At 40.4% G+C, this 15,890-nt stretch overlaps 1 protein-coding gene across 4 annotated transcripts in view; it reads left to right on the forward strand.

Annotated features, from left to right (window-relative positions):
• p2rx5 (purinergic receptor P2X, ligand-gated ion channel, 5) overlaps positions 1 to 15,890 on the forward strand; it is a 42,038-nt gene that overhangs the window by 15,310 nt on the left and 10,838 nt on the right. For all 4 annotated transcript variants that reach the window (XM_062048219.1, XM_062048220.1, XM_062048221.1 and 1 more), the window contains 3 exons: positions 3,338 to 3,422; positions 3,513 to 3,593; positions 9,716 to 9,857. In XM_062048219.1, the coding sequence (XP_061904203.1) occupies positions 3,338 to 3,422; positions 3,513 to 3,593; positions 9,716 to 9,857 (308 nt within the window). The remainder of the gene's footprint in view (positions 1 to 3,337; positions 3,423 to 3,512; positions 3,594 to 9,715; positions 9,858 to 15,890) is intronic.

Consider the following 15,890-nt stretch of genomic DNA (forward strand, 5'->3'; position numbering starts at 1 on the left):
ATGGATGTCCGCTAACTTTTTGCAACTCAACGCTAAGAAAACGGAAATGCTGATTATCGGTCCTGCTCAACACCGACATCTATTTAATAATACCACCTTAACATTTGACAACCAAACAATTAAACAAGGCGACTCGGTAAAGAATCTGGGTATTATCTTCGACCCAACTCTCTCGTTTGAATCACACATTAAGAGTGTTACTAAAACGGCCTTCTTTCATCTCCGTAATATCGCTAAAATTCGTTCCATTTTGTCCACAAGCGATGCTGAGATCATTATCCATGCGTTCGTTACATCTCGTCTCGATTACTGTAACGTTTTATTTTCGGGCCTCCCTATGTCTAGCATTAAAAGATCACAGATGGTACAAAATGCGGCTGCTAGACTTTTGACAAAAACAAGAAAGTTTGATCATATTACGCCTATACTGGCTCACTTGCACTGGCTTCCTGTGCACCTAAGATGCGACTTTAAGGTTTTACTACTTACGTATAAAATACTACACGGTCAAGCTCCTGCCTATCTTGCCGATTGTATTGTACCATATGTCCCGGCAAGAAATCTGCGTTCAAAGAACGCCGGCTTATTAGTGATTCCCAGAGCCCAAAAAAAGTCTGCGGGCTATAGAGCGTTTTCTATTCGGGCTCCAATACTATGGAATGCCCTCCCGGTAAAAATTAGAGATGCTACCTAAGTAGAAGCATTTAAGTCTCATCTTAAAACTCATTTGTATACTCTAGCCTTTAAATAGACTCCCTTCTTAGACCAGTTGATCTGCCGTTTCTTTTTCTTTTCTTTTCTTTTTTTTTCTACTCTGCTCCCAACCCGGGGTGGACCGCTAGCCTGTCCGTCAGATGGGGACATCCCTACGCTGCTGACCCGTCTCCACTCGGGATGGTTCCTGCTGGCCCCACCATGGACTGGACTTTCACAATATTATGTCAGACCCACTCAACATCCATTGCTTTCGGTCTCCCCTAGAGGGGGGGGGGTTACCCACATATGCGGTCCTCTCAAAGGTTTCTCATAGTCATTCACATTGACGTCCCACTGGGGTGAGTTTTCCTTGCCCGTATGTGGGCTCTGTACCGAGGATGTCGTTGTGGCTTGTACAGCCCTTTGAGACACTTGTGATTTAGGGCTGTATAAATAAACATTGATTGATTGATTGATACTTTAATCAAGTGATTATTTGGCGTACCACAGTTTGAGAATAATTGCTGTAAACAATACCCATCCCTAACTATAACTCAAAAGGTTATGGGTGGAATTAGCCAACATTTTCAGGAAATGTCACAAATAAGATCAGGAACAAGTTATTAGATTTTGGGGGTGATCCGGACCACTGTCTGGATTCAGAATTTTTCAAAGGTTAAAGTACTTTTAGGTTATAGGCCATGGTGGAGGTCTGCGTTCTCTAACTGCTTAGTTAACTCCGCCAGGAGGTTTTGTATTTGCTAGGTTTTTTGTCTGTTTTATCTGTTGTTACCGCTTGTTGTCACTTGTCACTCACTAAATTGTATTGTAGAATGTTAGCGAATGAATTATGTTGGATTTTATTCTTTGCTTTGCATTAATTGAGCTTCTTCCAGCTCTGTGATGTCGTCATGGAGGAGTGGGAGAGGATTCCAGTAACAATCTGTGGTGAATTCCATGAATTCCATGTCCCAAGAGGATTAAGGCTCACACTACATACTCATGCCATGATCACAAGTGGGGCATGTTCATTGTAATGTGTACTCACCTGTGCTGCTTATTTAGACGATCATGGCTGTATGTTAAGTTATTTTCTGTACACTGACTACTCTTACTCTGTAGCAAAGGTATGCAACAGGGGGGTCTGCAGAGGTTCTGCAGGGGGTCGATACATTTTTGGTTGATTAGACTTTTCATCCCCCCTGCAATTGTTCCACAAATGTAATACACATTAACATTGATCCCATACATTGAAGTGTAGTTGCAAAATGACAGTGGGATGGCTGCCCAACTCACTGTAAAAACATCCATCCATCCATCCATCCATTTTCTACCGCTTGTCCCTTTAGTGGTCGTGGGGTGTGCTGGAGCCTATAATAATATTGTATTCATGCTAGCATTTATTTTTGAGCTTATTGCTACCTAAGAAATAGGATGCTAGTTGTCAGTTAGCAATTAGCGTGCCAGTTGCCAGCTAATGATTTAAGTCGCTAGTTGCCAGCCAGCAGTTAGGGTGCTAGTTGCCAGCTAGCGATTAGTGTGCTAGTTGTCAGCCAGTTATTAGCGTGTCATTTGCCGGCTAATGATTAAGGTGCTAGTTCCTTGCCAGCAATTAGCGCGCCAGTTGCCAGCTTGTGATTAGGGTGCTAGTTATCAGCTAGCGATTAGCACACTATTTGCCAGCTAATGATTTAGGTCGCTGGTTGCAGCCAGCAGTTAGATGCTAGTTGCCAGCTATCAATTAGTGTGCTAGTTAAAGTTAAAGTACCCATGATTCTCACACACACACTAGGTGTGGCGAAATGATTCTCTGTATTTGACCCATCACCCTTGTTCACCCCCTAGGAGGTGAGGGGAGCAGAGAGCAGCAGCGGTGGCTGCGACCGGGAATCATTTTTGGTGATTTAACCCCCAATTCCAACCCTTGATGCTGAGTGCCAAGCAGGGAGGGAATTAATTGTCAGCCAATAATTAGCGCGCCATTTCCGGGGTAATGATTAAGGTGCTAGTTCCTAGCCAGCAATTAGCGCGCCAGTTGCCAGCTTGTGATTAGGGTGCTAGTTGTTAGCTAGCGATTACTGTGCTAGTTGTCAAATTGGGATTAGCGTGCCAGTTGCCAGCTAATGATAAGGGTGCTAGCTGCCAGCTAGCGATTAGTGCGCTAGTTGTCAACTCGGGATTAGCACGTCAGTTGCCAGCTCATGATTAAGCCGTTAGTTCCCAGCCAGCAATTAGCTCACCAGTTGCCAGCTAGTGATTAGTGCGCTTTTTTGTCAGCTAGTGATTAGCATGCCAGTTGCTAGCTAATGATAAGGATGCTAGTTGTCAGCTAGCAATTAGTGCGCTAGTTGCCAGTTAGCTATGAGCGGCGCTATGCTGTTTTATTTGAATATCTTAGTACAGTATTGCACAATCACAAGGTAACTTTCTTTAAAACACAATCACAATTTTAGTATGGGGTCCCTGCACATTCTCTGGATCAGTTTGGGGGTCCCTGGCCTGGAAAACGTTAAAGGCTCCTGCTCTATAGAATACAGTTGCTGAAATATGAGGGGTCTTTCCAGCCTAAGACATATACAGAAGTGAATATTTGTAACATGTCTGCGTTTCGCATCAAGAATGTTTCCCCTCTCTTCATCAGGAATTAAAACTGGCTTGTGTGTAAACAGCACCGGGACGTGTGAGATCTACACCTGGTGTCCCGTAGAATACCGCAAGAGACCCATGTGAGTAAAAGTAGTGGGAGGATTTGTTCGGTCTGAGATTTTCACACGTTGCCATTCCTCTCATACATACGCCCTTCTTCTCTTTCCCAGAGAGCCTTTACTGAGAGACGCTGAAAACTTCACTATTTATATCAAGAATTTCATCAGGTTCCCAAAGTTTGAGTTCTCCAAGTAAGTGTGGGTGTGAGGTGCTGATGGGAGGCGTGCCTCTGGTCTCAAGCCTTCATCACCCAGATGAGCGAGTGAGCTGGGACATTTACAGTATGTCTCCCCATGGACGCTTTAAATAGCTTCGGGGGGAGAAAGCCTTCTATTAATACAAACACTATTCTAACGGTCATCTGAGCTGTCCTTGACACCCTAACTCTGGACAGGTGGCACATGAGAGGGGCTCCCCCGAGCTCTGCTTTCAAGCGCTGAAAGATTGCACTTACATGACAGCAGTTATTGTAATTATGCACCACAAGATCTCATTGAAATTCAGCATCTTCTGTCAGTTTCTTCACTACTTTCATATCTCAAAGGGATGTGCTTAATTGGTACTGGAAATTCAACACTTTTCCCACGTGTTTAAAATGAGAGTTTGGCATGCTAATGGTATGGTTGCAGCTATATGACACCCCATACGTTACCACTGATGTGGGTGTGCGCTGTTAAAGGTTTTTCGATCGGCATGGCATTTAGCTGCATACTGTTATTCACATGATACATACAGTGCACCCGGAAAGTATTTGCACTTCACTTTTCCCACATTGTTATGTTACAGCCTTATTCCAAAATGTAATAATTTATTTTTGTCCTCAAAATTCTACACACAATATCTTATAATGGCAATGTGAAAATGTTTTTTTTTTTTTATAGAATTTTCTGCAAATTAATTAAAAATAAAAAGAACACATGTACATAAGTATTCACAGAATTTGCTCAATACTTTGTTGATGCACCTTTGGCAGCACTTACAGCCTAAAGTCTTTTTGGCACACCTGTCTTTGGGCAATTTAGCCCATTCGTCTTTGCAGTACCTCTCAAGCAGGTTGGATGGGAATTGTTGGGTTTCATCCAGGATGTCTCTGCACATTGCTGTATTCATCTTTCCCTCTATCCTGACTACTGTCCTAGTTCCTGCCGCTGAAAAACATCCCCAAAGCATGATTCTGCCACCACCATCCCTCACTGTAGGGATGGTATTGGCCTGGTGATGAGCCGTGCCTGGTGTCCTTCAAACATGATGCCTGGCATTCACGCCAAAAAGTTCAATCTTTGTCCCATCAGACCAGAGAATTTTGAGAGATAGAGAAGAGCTTTCATAGAGTCTCGAAATAAGTGGTTCATAAAGGTAATACAGTCAGGGAAAAACGCAAGTGTGTAGACGGAAATTGCTCTTAAAAATATCCCTTCTTTCATTTTGTGGAATACAATCGTACCATGCTTGTGTCTGCAGCGATCACTTTGTAAAATGTTTGTGTGAACATTTGATTTGTTTGAGAAACTTTCAGTGATGCAATCCAGTTTATCCTCTACTATATCAGTAGTGTTTGAGAGCAGAACTAAACGTAAAGAAACAAGCCTCGATACACGCTTTGCGGAAATGCCTCCACATTACTCGACACACGCCTCGAAGCCTCCACACAGCTCTTCACAGTACTGGATTAAGCACACTACCGCCATCCGCAGGATATGTACGGACAGAATACCGGACGCTGTTTTACTCCGCTATGTACGTATGCTTCAAATTGCCTCTGAGTGGGGTGGCACCTGGGGTAGCCCATAGGATTCTAGGAGTGGCACATGTGATATCAGGCCACCCCCTAGACACGCCACTGAAAGTTACACGTTATTGTCGGTAGTAAGAGAATTAGGGTAGTTTTCACAAGCTTGAACAATAAATGCATTCATTAACTTTAAATACATTTATCTTCAACTTTCTCTGTTTAGTTACTTGTCATCTTTGTTTAGGTCACAGCTGATGAGGTGTTTAAAAAATTGAGCGCGCTCCACCCTAACAAGGCCACCGGCCTTGATAATATTCCCTCCAGATTCCTCAGGGACTCTGCCTCCATCATTGCCCCGATCATCACGCACATAATAAACCTATCAATTACACAAGGCCAAGTACCAAAAGATTTTAAGATAGCAAGAGTAACTCCCCTCTTTAAAAAAGGAAGCAAATTGGAACCTGGCAACTACCGACCTGTTTCTATTCTCAGTTCCATTTCGAAAGTAATGGAGAAAATAGTTTGTGAACAGGTCGATAGTTACCTTGCCCCTAATAAACTCATGTACAAATTCCAATCCGGCTTCGGAACTAACCACTCCACTGACACATGCCTTCTCTATCTGACCGACCACATCAAACATGAGGTGGACGCGGGTAAATACTGCGGCATGGTCATGCTGGACCTTCAGAAGGCCTTTGGCACCGTTAACAACGCTATACAGTTGGATAAGCTCAGAGCAATCGGATTTAACAAAACCTCATGGAGCTGGATTCAATCTTACTTGGAGGGGAGGGAGCAGGTGGTAAAGGTGAATGGCACCGTGTCCCCCCCCCTCTCGGTGAGCTGTGGAGTCCCCCAAGGCAGTATATTGGAACTTTTACTGTTCCTAATATACATAAACGACATGTCATCGGCATGCGACTGTGAATTGTTTTTGTTTGCGGATGACTCTGCACTGCTGGTATCAGACAAAGACAAGTCACAGGTGGAGAAAATCCTCAGTGCTGAGCTCTGTAGAACTTGCACCTGGCTCGCTGACAACAAGCTATCCATACACTTGGGTAAAACGGAATCCATCCTGTTTGGGTCCCACATCAACCTTAAGAAAGTCAATGACTTCACTATAAAAGTGGGTGACATTGTTATCACCAGGAAAGATGAGGTCACCTACCTAGGTTCCATTCTAGAGGCTAACCTTTCCTGTGATAAAATGGCAACCAAGGTAATCAAAAAGGTTAACCAACGAACGAGATTTCTCTACAGAATCTCCTCTCTGGTCAACAAAAGCACCTTGAGGATTCTGGCGGGAACTCTCGTTCAACCCTTTTTCGATTATGCATGCACCTCCTGGTACCCTATTACCTCCAAAATCCTCAAATCTAAACTCCAAACATCTCAGAACAAGCTAGTCAGGTTACTTCTAGACCTCCACCCCAGATCCCATCTCACTCCTACCCACTTCTCTAAAGTGGGCTGGCTCAAGGTGGAGGACAGAGTTAAACAACTTGCACTGAGCCTAGTCTATAAAATCCACTACACCTCCCTGATACCGAAGTACATGTCAAACTACTTCCTTAACGTAAATGACCGCCATAACCACAACACCAAGGGGAGCTCCACTAACCACGTTAAACCCAGATTCCGAACTAACAAAGGTCTTAACTAATTCTCTTTCTATGCCACATCAATGTGTAATGCGCTCCCAACAGGTATAAAAGAAAGAGCATCTCTATCCTCCTTCAAAACCGCAATAAAAGTTCACCTCCAGGCAGCTACAACCCTAAACTAACACTCTCCCCGGATTGCTAATAATCAAATGCTAATAATCAAATGTAAACAATCAAATGCAGATACTTTTTATTTTTCTTATGCCTTCTGATCTCTCTCTCTCTCTCTCTCTCTCTCTCTCTCTCTCTCTCTCTCTCTCTCTCTCTCTCTTTCTCTCTCTCTCTCTCTCTCTCTCTATGTCCACTACTTGCTGTCCATATCCTACCCCCCCCCCCTCCACACCCCTGATTGTAAATAATGTAAATAATTCAATGTGATTATCTTGTGTGATGACTGTATTATGATGATAGTATATATCTGTATCATGAAACAATTTAAGTGGACCCCGACTTAAACAAGTTGAAAAACTTATTCGGGTGTTAACATTTAGTGGTCAATTGTACGGAATATGTACTTCACTGTGCAACCTACTAATAAAAGTCTCAATCAATCAATCATACAGGTGCGTGACCAACTGTAGCGCTTCTGACAGGTGATTCAGATGCACATTTTTTAATGATATTTGAGATATTTTTCAAACTTATTATGGCCAATAATATGTAAATAATAGATTATATACAGTATATTCATTAATACAATATATTACTCACATTTGTTTTCATATAAAAAAAACAAGTTTTTTATTAAGAAATAAAAAATAAAACTTATTCTGAAGGTGTGGCGGCATTTATCTTGCCGTGGTGGGTGTGCCATGATAAATTACATCTAGGGAAATTCCTGCATGCTATTTGATAATTGAACAGAAACCTATTCAAAGTAACATTTCAGGAACATTTGTGACCTCTACTTAAGTGCTTTGTAGCCAAGACAAACATTTCCCAAGACTCGAACGTTTAGAGCACACACAGCTTGATGAGTTTTGCCAGACTTCCTTTTTGCCCTAGAGCTAGCTTGTGGTTCTCTGAGAATAAAATGCCAAAGATTATCTATATGCGAGAAGAGCACTCACTTCGTTAACCTTTTAACCATAGCTTTTGAAACAATTTTAACAATGCATTTTAACTTGTTTATTTACCTATTAAACCACTGTCTTTGACAAAAAGACAGGTGTGAGTTTGGCGACGACAGGTTGTTGAATGGTGAATCTCACGACTAGAAATCATAATCAAATAACTACAAAAGTACACTTCACCTAATGTTAGGTATAGAAAACATTCAAACCCTTTATTTATCGAATTAACAATACTGAACTTCAACGATTTGGTGTATTTGCAAACAGCTAAAATGATGTACAAAGCAAACTATAACCTGCTCACCGTGAGTGTACATCAATTCTTCTTAAGCAAAGAGGAGATAAATAACCATAACGACAAATCTAACTTAAAACATTTGTATGCACGTACAATACTTAAAACTTTTAACATATCAGTATGTGGAATTAAATATGGAAGAGATTATTAAAGAAATCAAACAATGTACTAATATGATCTAGTTTAAGAAACGGTTTTAAACTCAATGTGTTTACAAAGTACAAAGAAGAAGAATCCTGATAAACATTTTGAACCCTATTAAAAATTAGATAACATTATTCATCTCATTACGCGAATCACAACTTATTTAACTACCGTATTTTTCGGACTACAAGGCACACTTATAATACTTTCATTTTCTCAAAAATTACGGTGCGTCTTATAACTTTGTGCCCCTAATGTTCGTATTAATTCTGGTTGTGGTTCCCGCCTTTGAAGCAATTTTATGTGGTACAAGGTGTATTGATAAGTGTGACCAGTAGCTGGCAGTCACACATAAGAGATACATGTCGACTGCAAAAATGGCTCATCCTGAAGAGATGGTCAGAAAGCGACTTGAAGATGGTCTGTAAAACCTATTCTATGCAACATTTTGACCAAAGAAACACCATTACACCAAACACATGCTCAGTGGCCTTGTGGTTAGAGTGTCCGCCGTGAGATCGGTAGGTCGTGAGTTCAAACCCCGGCCGAGTCATACCAAGGACTATAAAAATGGGACCCATTACCTCCCTGCTCAGCATTAAGGGTTGGAATTGGGGGTTAAATCACCAAAATGATACCCGAGCGCAGCCACTGCTGCTGCTCACTGCTCCCCTCACCTCCCAGGAACAAGGGGATGGGTCAAATGCAGAGGGTATTTTAACCACACCTAGTTTGTGACTATCAGTGGTATTTCAACTTTATTACATGTTAACTAGACCACAAGGAAGTGTTTTAAATGTAGAAAAAAAAATATCATAATTTGACCCCTTTTTTACACCTTATAATCTGATGCATGTGCCTTTTGTTTAAAAATAGCCCTGAACAGACAGTCGGCAGTGCGCCTTATCATAAGGTGTGCACTATGGTCCGAAAAATACAATATTTATTATGAGAACTGTAGTATTGATTATTCTGTGATTTAAATTGTGTTGCAAGTTGAGAACAGGAAGTGAACAAATGTATTAGTAATTGCTATGAAGTGGAAAAAGGGTAGGATTAAAGCATCTTCCTACTCCTTTTGAGACATGTTGAAATGAGAAAATAGAAAATGATTAAATATGTAATGTCTCATGTTGTAACTGTATACATGTTTGAAATGCATTTAAACAACAGCAACAGTGTAAAATGTCATCCAGGACCTTCGTAACCCCTGTTGCACCGTGCTGCCTATGATGCTGATGATCTAATCAATTACATTTACATTTTGGTGTCAGTGGTTTTATGTTCCGTCAGTGTTTAGGCTGAAATGGACTTGTTTGTGGGTGTGTGTTCCATTCTTAAAAAGCATGAAAATATGACATGCCTGTAATGACGGCTGTCTTCACCTCCCCAGGTCCAACGTTCTTGACACGTCTGATGACAGTTACTTGAAGACATGCTCATACGATCCCGTCACTCATCCTTACTGTCCCATCTTTCGCCTTGGAGACCTGGTTAAATGGACCGGAAATTACTTTCAGGACATGGCTGCTAAGGTACACAATGCCAATAATGTAACAATTAACTAAGCATTGCTTCACAGTGTAATGTTGTGTTGTAGACAAGCAAAATATACTCCACAAGACATTATTTGCATTTTTACAAGCGTTCCAGATTATTAGTGAAGAGTTCAGATGCAAAAACAGACATGTCGATTTTCTTTGTTTTGAGTAAATCAATGTTTTTTGTGGAACTATTCATGAATCAGCCATCCTGTGGATTGCAATTGAACCATTTCTAACAACCAAAATAAAACTCCCAATTTGAAAAATGCACATCTATTACAAAAATGGAACTTTAATAATTTTGTAAAAATTTTGCAGCAAAAACAGACTCATGGTGCCTTTTCTGGCCCTACAAATGAGTGAAAACAGATTGGTTTTCTTCAAAGAAATGCTTATTCCATCCCTGTAATGAATTCATTTAATCCAAACAGGGGACAGGGGTTCCGGGGTTTACATGGACCGCTGCATCATGACATCATGACATTGAAAGCTGCATCAAAAGACAACAACAGCAGACTAAAGGCACGATTCAGTTCGTCATTAGAGAGAGTAGTGGCGACAGACGAATCCTGTGCATTACCTGTATGTACACAGGCAATACATGGAATTTTTTGCACCTGAACTCTTAAAAACACTCTTAGTACCGTAGTAGTTTGTTACTTGTACTGGTGAGAAGTGGATAGTAATGTGCTACATTTACTCAAATAACTTTTTGGCTAATTTGTACTTGTCAGAGTAGTTTTGATGCAAAGATTTTTTACTTCAACTCTGTTACATTGAGTTTTATCTCTATTGTTTTCATCATTATATTAATGTATAACCTTTTGTATTGTTTTGGCTGGTTAGAGAGACTTCCTCAAGCGGGTACTGTCACATGACTCCATTTCACCAATCAAATGGAGCCCGGCAGTCACATGACCACAGTTAAACTTTGGTGTAAAAGCATGCAGAACAACCATTGACGGAAGAGACACTTGCATTTTCATCATTATTCCCATATCCTTGTTAATCTTACTGAACAACGTAACTATCTTTGAGTGGAGTATTAGACTCCTGTTGTTTGGATTTTTTAATTTGTCTTTCTCAAATTGCTGTGTGGAAACCAACTTTCTCTTATCTCGCATCTGACTGCCGATTGGTCAGCTACTGCATGCTGGCAATGATTGTCACATTGGCAAGAAGGCAGCCCCAAAAAAACAACCAATGAGCTTGTGGGCGGTCGAAATGGACAAAAGTTCAGCCTGAGCGGCCATTTTTCGCCTGGTGCTAGTGTTTGACATGTCTCAATTTAATAGTGAAATATTATTTTGGAAGTTAAAAAGCAGTGTTCGTAAGATATGACAGCCATGGAGGCTCATTCAGTCTCTTTATTAACCAGAGGTAACACAATCCAGTGAAAAGATTCAAAAGGCGTGGCGAAGTTGGTAGAGTGGCCGTGCCAGCAATCGGATGGTTGGTTGCTGGTTACTGGGGTTCAATCCCCACCTTCTACCATCCTAGTCATGTCCGTTGTGTCCTTAGGCAAGACACTTCACCCTTGCTCCTGATGGGTGCTGGTTAGCGCCTTGCATGGCAGCTCCCGCCATCAGTGTGTGAATGTGTGTGTGAATGGGTGAATGTGGAAATAGTGTCAAAGCGCTTTGAGTACTTTGAAGGTAGAAAAGTGCTATACAAGTATAACCCATTTAAAAGAGCGGTCGCTGCTAAGCTAACAAACCAAGCTCAGCTAAAATGCTGCTCTGAGCGTGCTGTCATTGACATTACACGACAACAGGCACGCCTTTTAAAGACACACACATACACACACTGCTCTCATATAAAGCGCCTCAACTGCATATTCCAAATATTTAAAAAAAAGTTGTTTTAAGTAGCGCATTAATTAGTTTCCTAGTAATTAATTACATTTATTAAAAAGTAATTATGTTAGTAATTCAATTACTTTTTTGGTAAAGTAACAAGTAACTTGAATTAATTACTTTTTAAAACTAATTTTCAGAACAAAAAGTGCATCGAACAAAAACTGTCTTTTGAAAAAGTGCAGGGGACATGGCCTCATATTATGTACATGTAGAAAAAAACATTTTGCCTTTAAAACAATGACATGTGTCAGGAAGTGTTGGTGACAAACCCCAATATGCAGAGATGGCAGGCTTGAAAACATGACTTTTAATGTCAAAAATAAAATGCAGGAAAACAGGAATCAGGAACCAGGAAACAGTATACAGGAAACAGCAAACAACACTCCAGCACCAGGGACGTGCACATGATTATAGAGGTTCAGGGGCTCAAAGTCAGAAAAGGGCAGGAATTTTTTTTTTGGGTCCTTTACACAATATGGAAATTAATGTAAAATTAAATTTGCTAATAGGAAGCTAACTACTTAGCTGTGTGTCCTTTGTAGGTAAAAGTGATTGCCATTTCTTTTGTGTCAACAAATTATGGTCATAATGAGTTAATTCACATTATGACCATATGACCATAAAGGCTTGGAAGACATGAAAAGCAACAAAATAAAAAAACTAAACTATTTATTGTTAAAGATAAGCACTTTAATATTGAACATTGAACAGTGCAACATGAACTTTGAAAAAAAATACAAAAATAAATACCCAAATGGAAAAAACTTCAATGTGAAAATCTGTCCTTCTTCCCTTAACTTGATGAAAACACCATCAAGTTGTAACTTATGGTCTTTCCCACTTAATGCTCAGACTAAACAACTGAAACGCAATACAGGGCCAAAAATATTGACAAGGGGCCAGTAGAGGGCTGTATCCTTTCTTTTATTGGCATTGTGCTGCAGGCATAATCAACATGAATCAAGTTTAAATACAGATGGTAATATTCCTAACAGATAACCTACATCGTATATGCCCAGAATGCTGAAATTATTATTATTATTATTAATAATAATAATAATAATAATAATTATTATTATTATCATCATTATCATTATCATTATTATTATTCTTATTATTGTTATTATTATTATTTTGTTAACCCACGCAGTAATAGCCATTGGCGTTGTTAGGCCTATTTTAGGGGGGCTCAAGCCCCCCTAAAATGTTCTTAAGCCCCCCTAAATAATTTGGAGTTAAAAAAAAATAAAAAAATAAATCTTTTTTTTTTATTTTTACAAATACATGCCGACATATTCATTATAAAGTGGGCCGAATATGAGTTTAAATAAATAATCATATAACCTGTCATTATTCACTCAGTTTCCCCTCACTTCATAGTGTAAGGTAGAGAGCCCCTTTAGTGCGTCGGTATCCAATCCATTCCACTTGTTCATATAGAAAATGCCCACATCACTCAAATACCAGTCCGCATTTTCTCTGCGACCTTGCTTGCGGTCTGGCAGATGTACGAAGCACATTAGCACACAGCACTGCAGAACAAGAACCTTGTGTCTGCAATTGTAAATAATTTAGTTTTTAAGTTTTGTGTTTCTTGTAGAATCTATATAAAGTAATATATATTTGCCTATTGTTAAAATAATGAAAACAACATCATTAAATATATTTGTTTTATTGTATTGTTACATTAATAGCTGTTGTATTATTATAGGATGGCTTGTTAAACATTTCATAGGATTTTCAGAGGGTGGAAAAACCAAGATATTTAATATAAAATGTAAAATGAATAAATACATAAAAAGAAAAAGAAAAAAAATGGTTAAAAGCCATCGTCCCGGGGAGCATTTAATTTCGTCCCGTGCATTTTTTTTTACCGTCTCCGGGACGACGGGACTGCTTTAATCTCAAGCCCTGGAAGTTACATTTTATTGTTTGCATTATTTGTTTTAGCATTGTATTTTGAAGATGGTCCCTCAGCTCTTTGACAGCTTTGGTTCTTTTTCAGATCAGCAGACTAAGTCTTTCTTATGTATAAATGTTTCTCATTTCTATTCAGACTTCCATATATATTTAATTTCCTTAACGGCTTGCCATAATAAATATATAAATATATTATATACAAGCCAAATTATCCCGATCCAGATATTACTTTAATTCAAGTAATTAAGTAATATTTCCAGGGCTTGAATTTACAACCATTTTAGTCACATATGTGCCCAAAATGTTATATGTGCAACTTCAAAATATTTGGGAACAAACAATTATTGTATTGTGAGCGAAAGTTGTGGCATTAGCCTCTATGTTGTGAATTAAAGGCCTACTGAAACCCACTACTACCGACCACGCAGTCTGATAGTTTATATATCAATGATGAAATCTTAACATTGCAACACATGCCAATACGGCCGGAAAAAAGTGCAATTTTAAATTTCCCGGGAAACTTCCGGCTGAAAACGTTTCGGTATTATGACGTTTGCGCGTGACATCACGGGTTGAAGCAGATATTTTGGAATAGCATGGAGGCCAGCTTAAGTCGTCTGTTTTCACCACATAATTCCACAGTATTCTGGACATCTGTGTTGGTGAATCCTTTGCAATTTGTTCAATTAACAATGGAGACTGCAAAGAAGAAAGCTGTAGGTGGGATCGGTGTATTAGCGGCTGGCTACAGCAACACAACCAGGAGGACTTTGAGTTGGATAGCAGACGCGCAACCGTGAGTACAGCTTTGGCTTCCAAACATTTGATCGCTTGCCCGTACGTGCGTGCATGTCACGTACGTAACTTTGGGGAAATATATGTTTCTTGCCGACTCTGATGGCGGCCGGGGTGTCGTCGAAAGCTACAACGCCGTCCGCCGCCGCGCCGCTGTCCTCACCTGTCTGGGTTGACTTCCTCCGTCTCCGGGCCGCCGATCGCACCGGTCATCGTGAAGTGAAGTGAAGTGAAGTGAAGTGAATTATATTTATATAGCGCTTTTCTCTAGTGACTCAAAGCGCTTTTACATAGTGAAACCCAATATCTAAGTTACATTTAAACCAGTGTGGGTGGCACTGGGAGCAGGTGGGTAAAGTGTCTTGCCCAAGGACACAACGGCAGTGACTAGGATGGCGGAAGCGGGGATCGAACCTGCAACCCTCAAGTTGCTGGCACAGCCGCTCTACCAACCGAGCTATACCGCCCGTGGTGAAGTCCTTCGTCGCGCCATTGATCGCTGAAACGCAGGTGAGCACGGGTGTTGATGAGCAGATGAGGGCTGGTGTAGGTGGAGAGCTAATGTTTTAGCATAGCTCCGTCGAGGTCCCGTAGCTAAGTTAGCTTCAATGGCATCGTTAGCAACAGCATTGCTAGGCTTTGCCAGGCGGCACAGCATTGACCGTGTGGTTACAGGTCCAGTGTTTGGTAGTATTGTTGATCTTCTGTCTATCCTTCCAGTCAGGGGCTTATTTCTTCTGTTTCTATATGCAGTTAAGCACGATGCTATCATGTTAGCTCCGTTACATTAGCTTCACCGATGTATTGTCGTGGAGATAAAAGTCACTGTGAATGTCCATTTCGCGTTCTCGACTCTCATTTTCAAGAGGATATAGTATCCAAGGTGGTTTAAAATACAAATCCGTGATCCACAATAGAAAAAGGAGAGAGTGTGGAATCCAATGAGCCCTTGTACCTAAGTTACGGTCAGAGCGAAAAAAGATACGTCCTGCACTGCACTCTAACCCTTCACTCTCACTTTCCTCATCCACAAATCTTTCATCCTGGCTCAAATTAATGGGGTAATCGTTGCTTTCTCGGTCAGAATCGCTCTCGCTGCTGGTGTAAATAATGTGCAAATGTGAGGAGCCCTTCAACATGTGACGTCACGCTACTTCCGGTACAGGCAAGGCTTTTTTATCAGCGACCAAAAGTTGCGAACTTTATCGTCGATGTTCTCTACTAAATCCTTTCAGCAAAAATATGACAATATCGCGAAATGATCAAGTATGACACATAGAATGGATCTGCTATCCCCGTTTAAATAAGAACATTTAATTTCAGTAGGCCTTTAAAAACATAAAGGCTAATGCCATGACTTTCATTGTGTTTCAGTGTATCTTGAAGGATCATGCAAGTAATTGTTTCTTGTTGATGCTGTAAACAAAATGTCACTGTGCAAACCCATGTT

Source organism: Entelurus aequoreus, linkage group LG05 (assembly GCF_033978785.1).
Source record: "Entelurus aequoreus isolate RoL-2023_Sb linkage group LG05, RoL_Eaeq_v1.1, whole genome shotgun sequence".
Lineage (NCBI taxonomy): Eukaryota > Metazoa > Chordata > Actinopteri > Syngnathiformes > Syngnathidae > Entelurus > Entelurus aequoreus.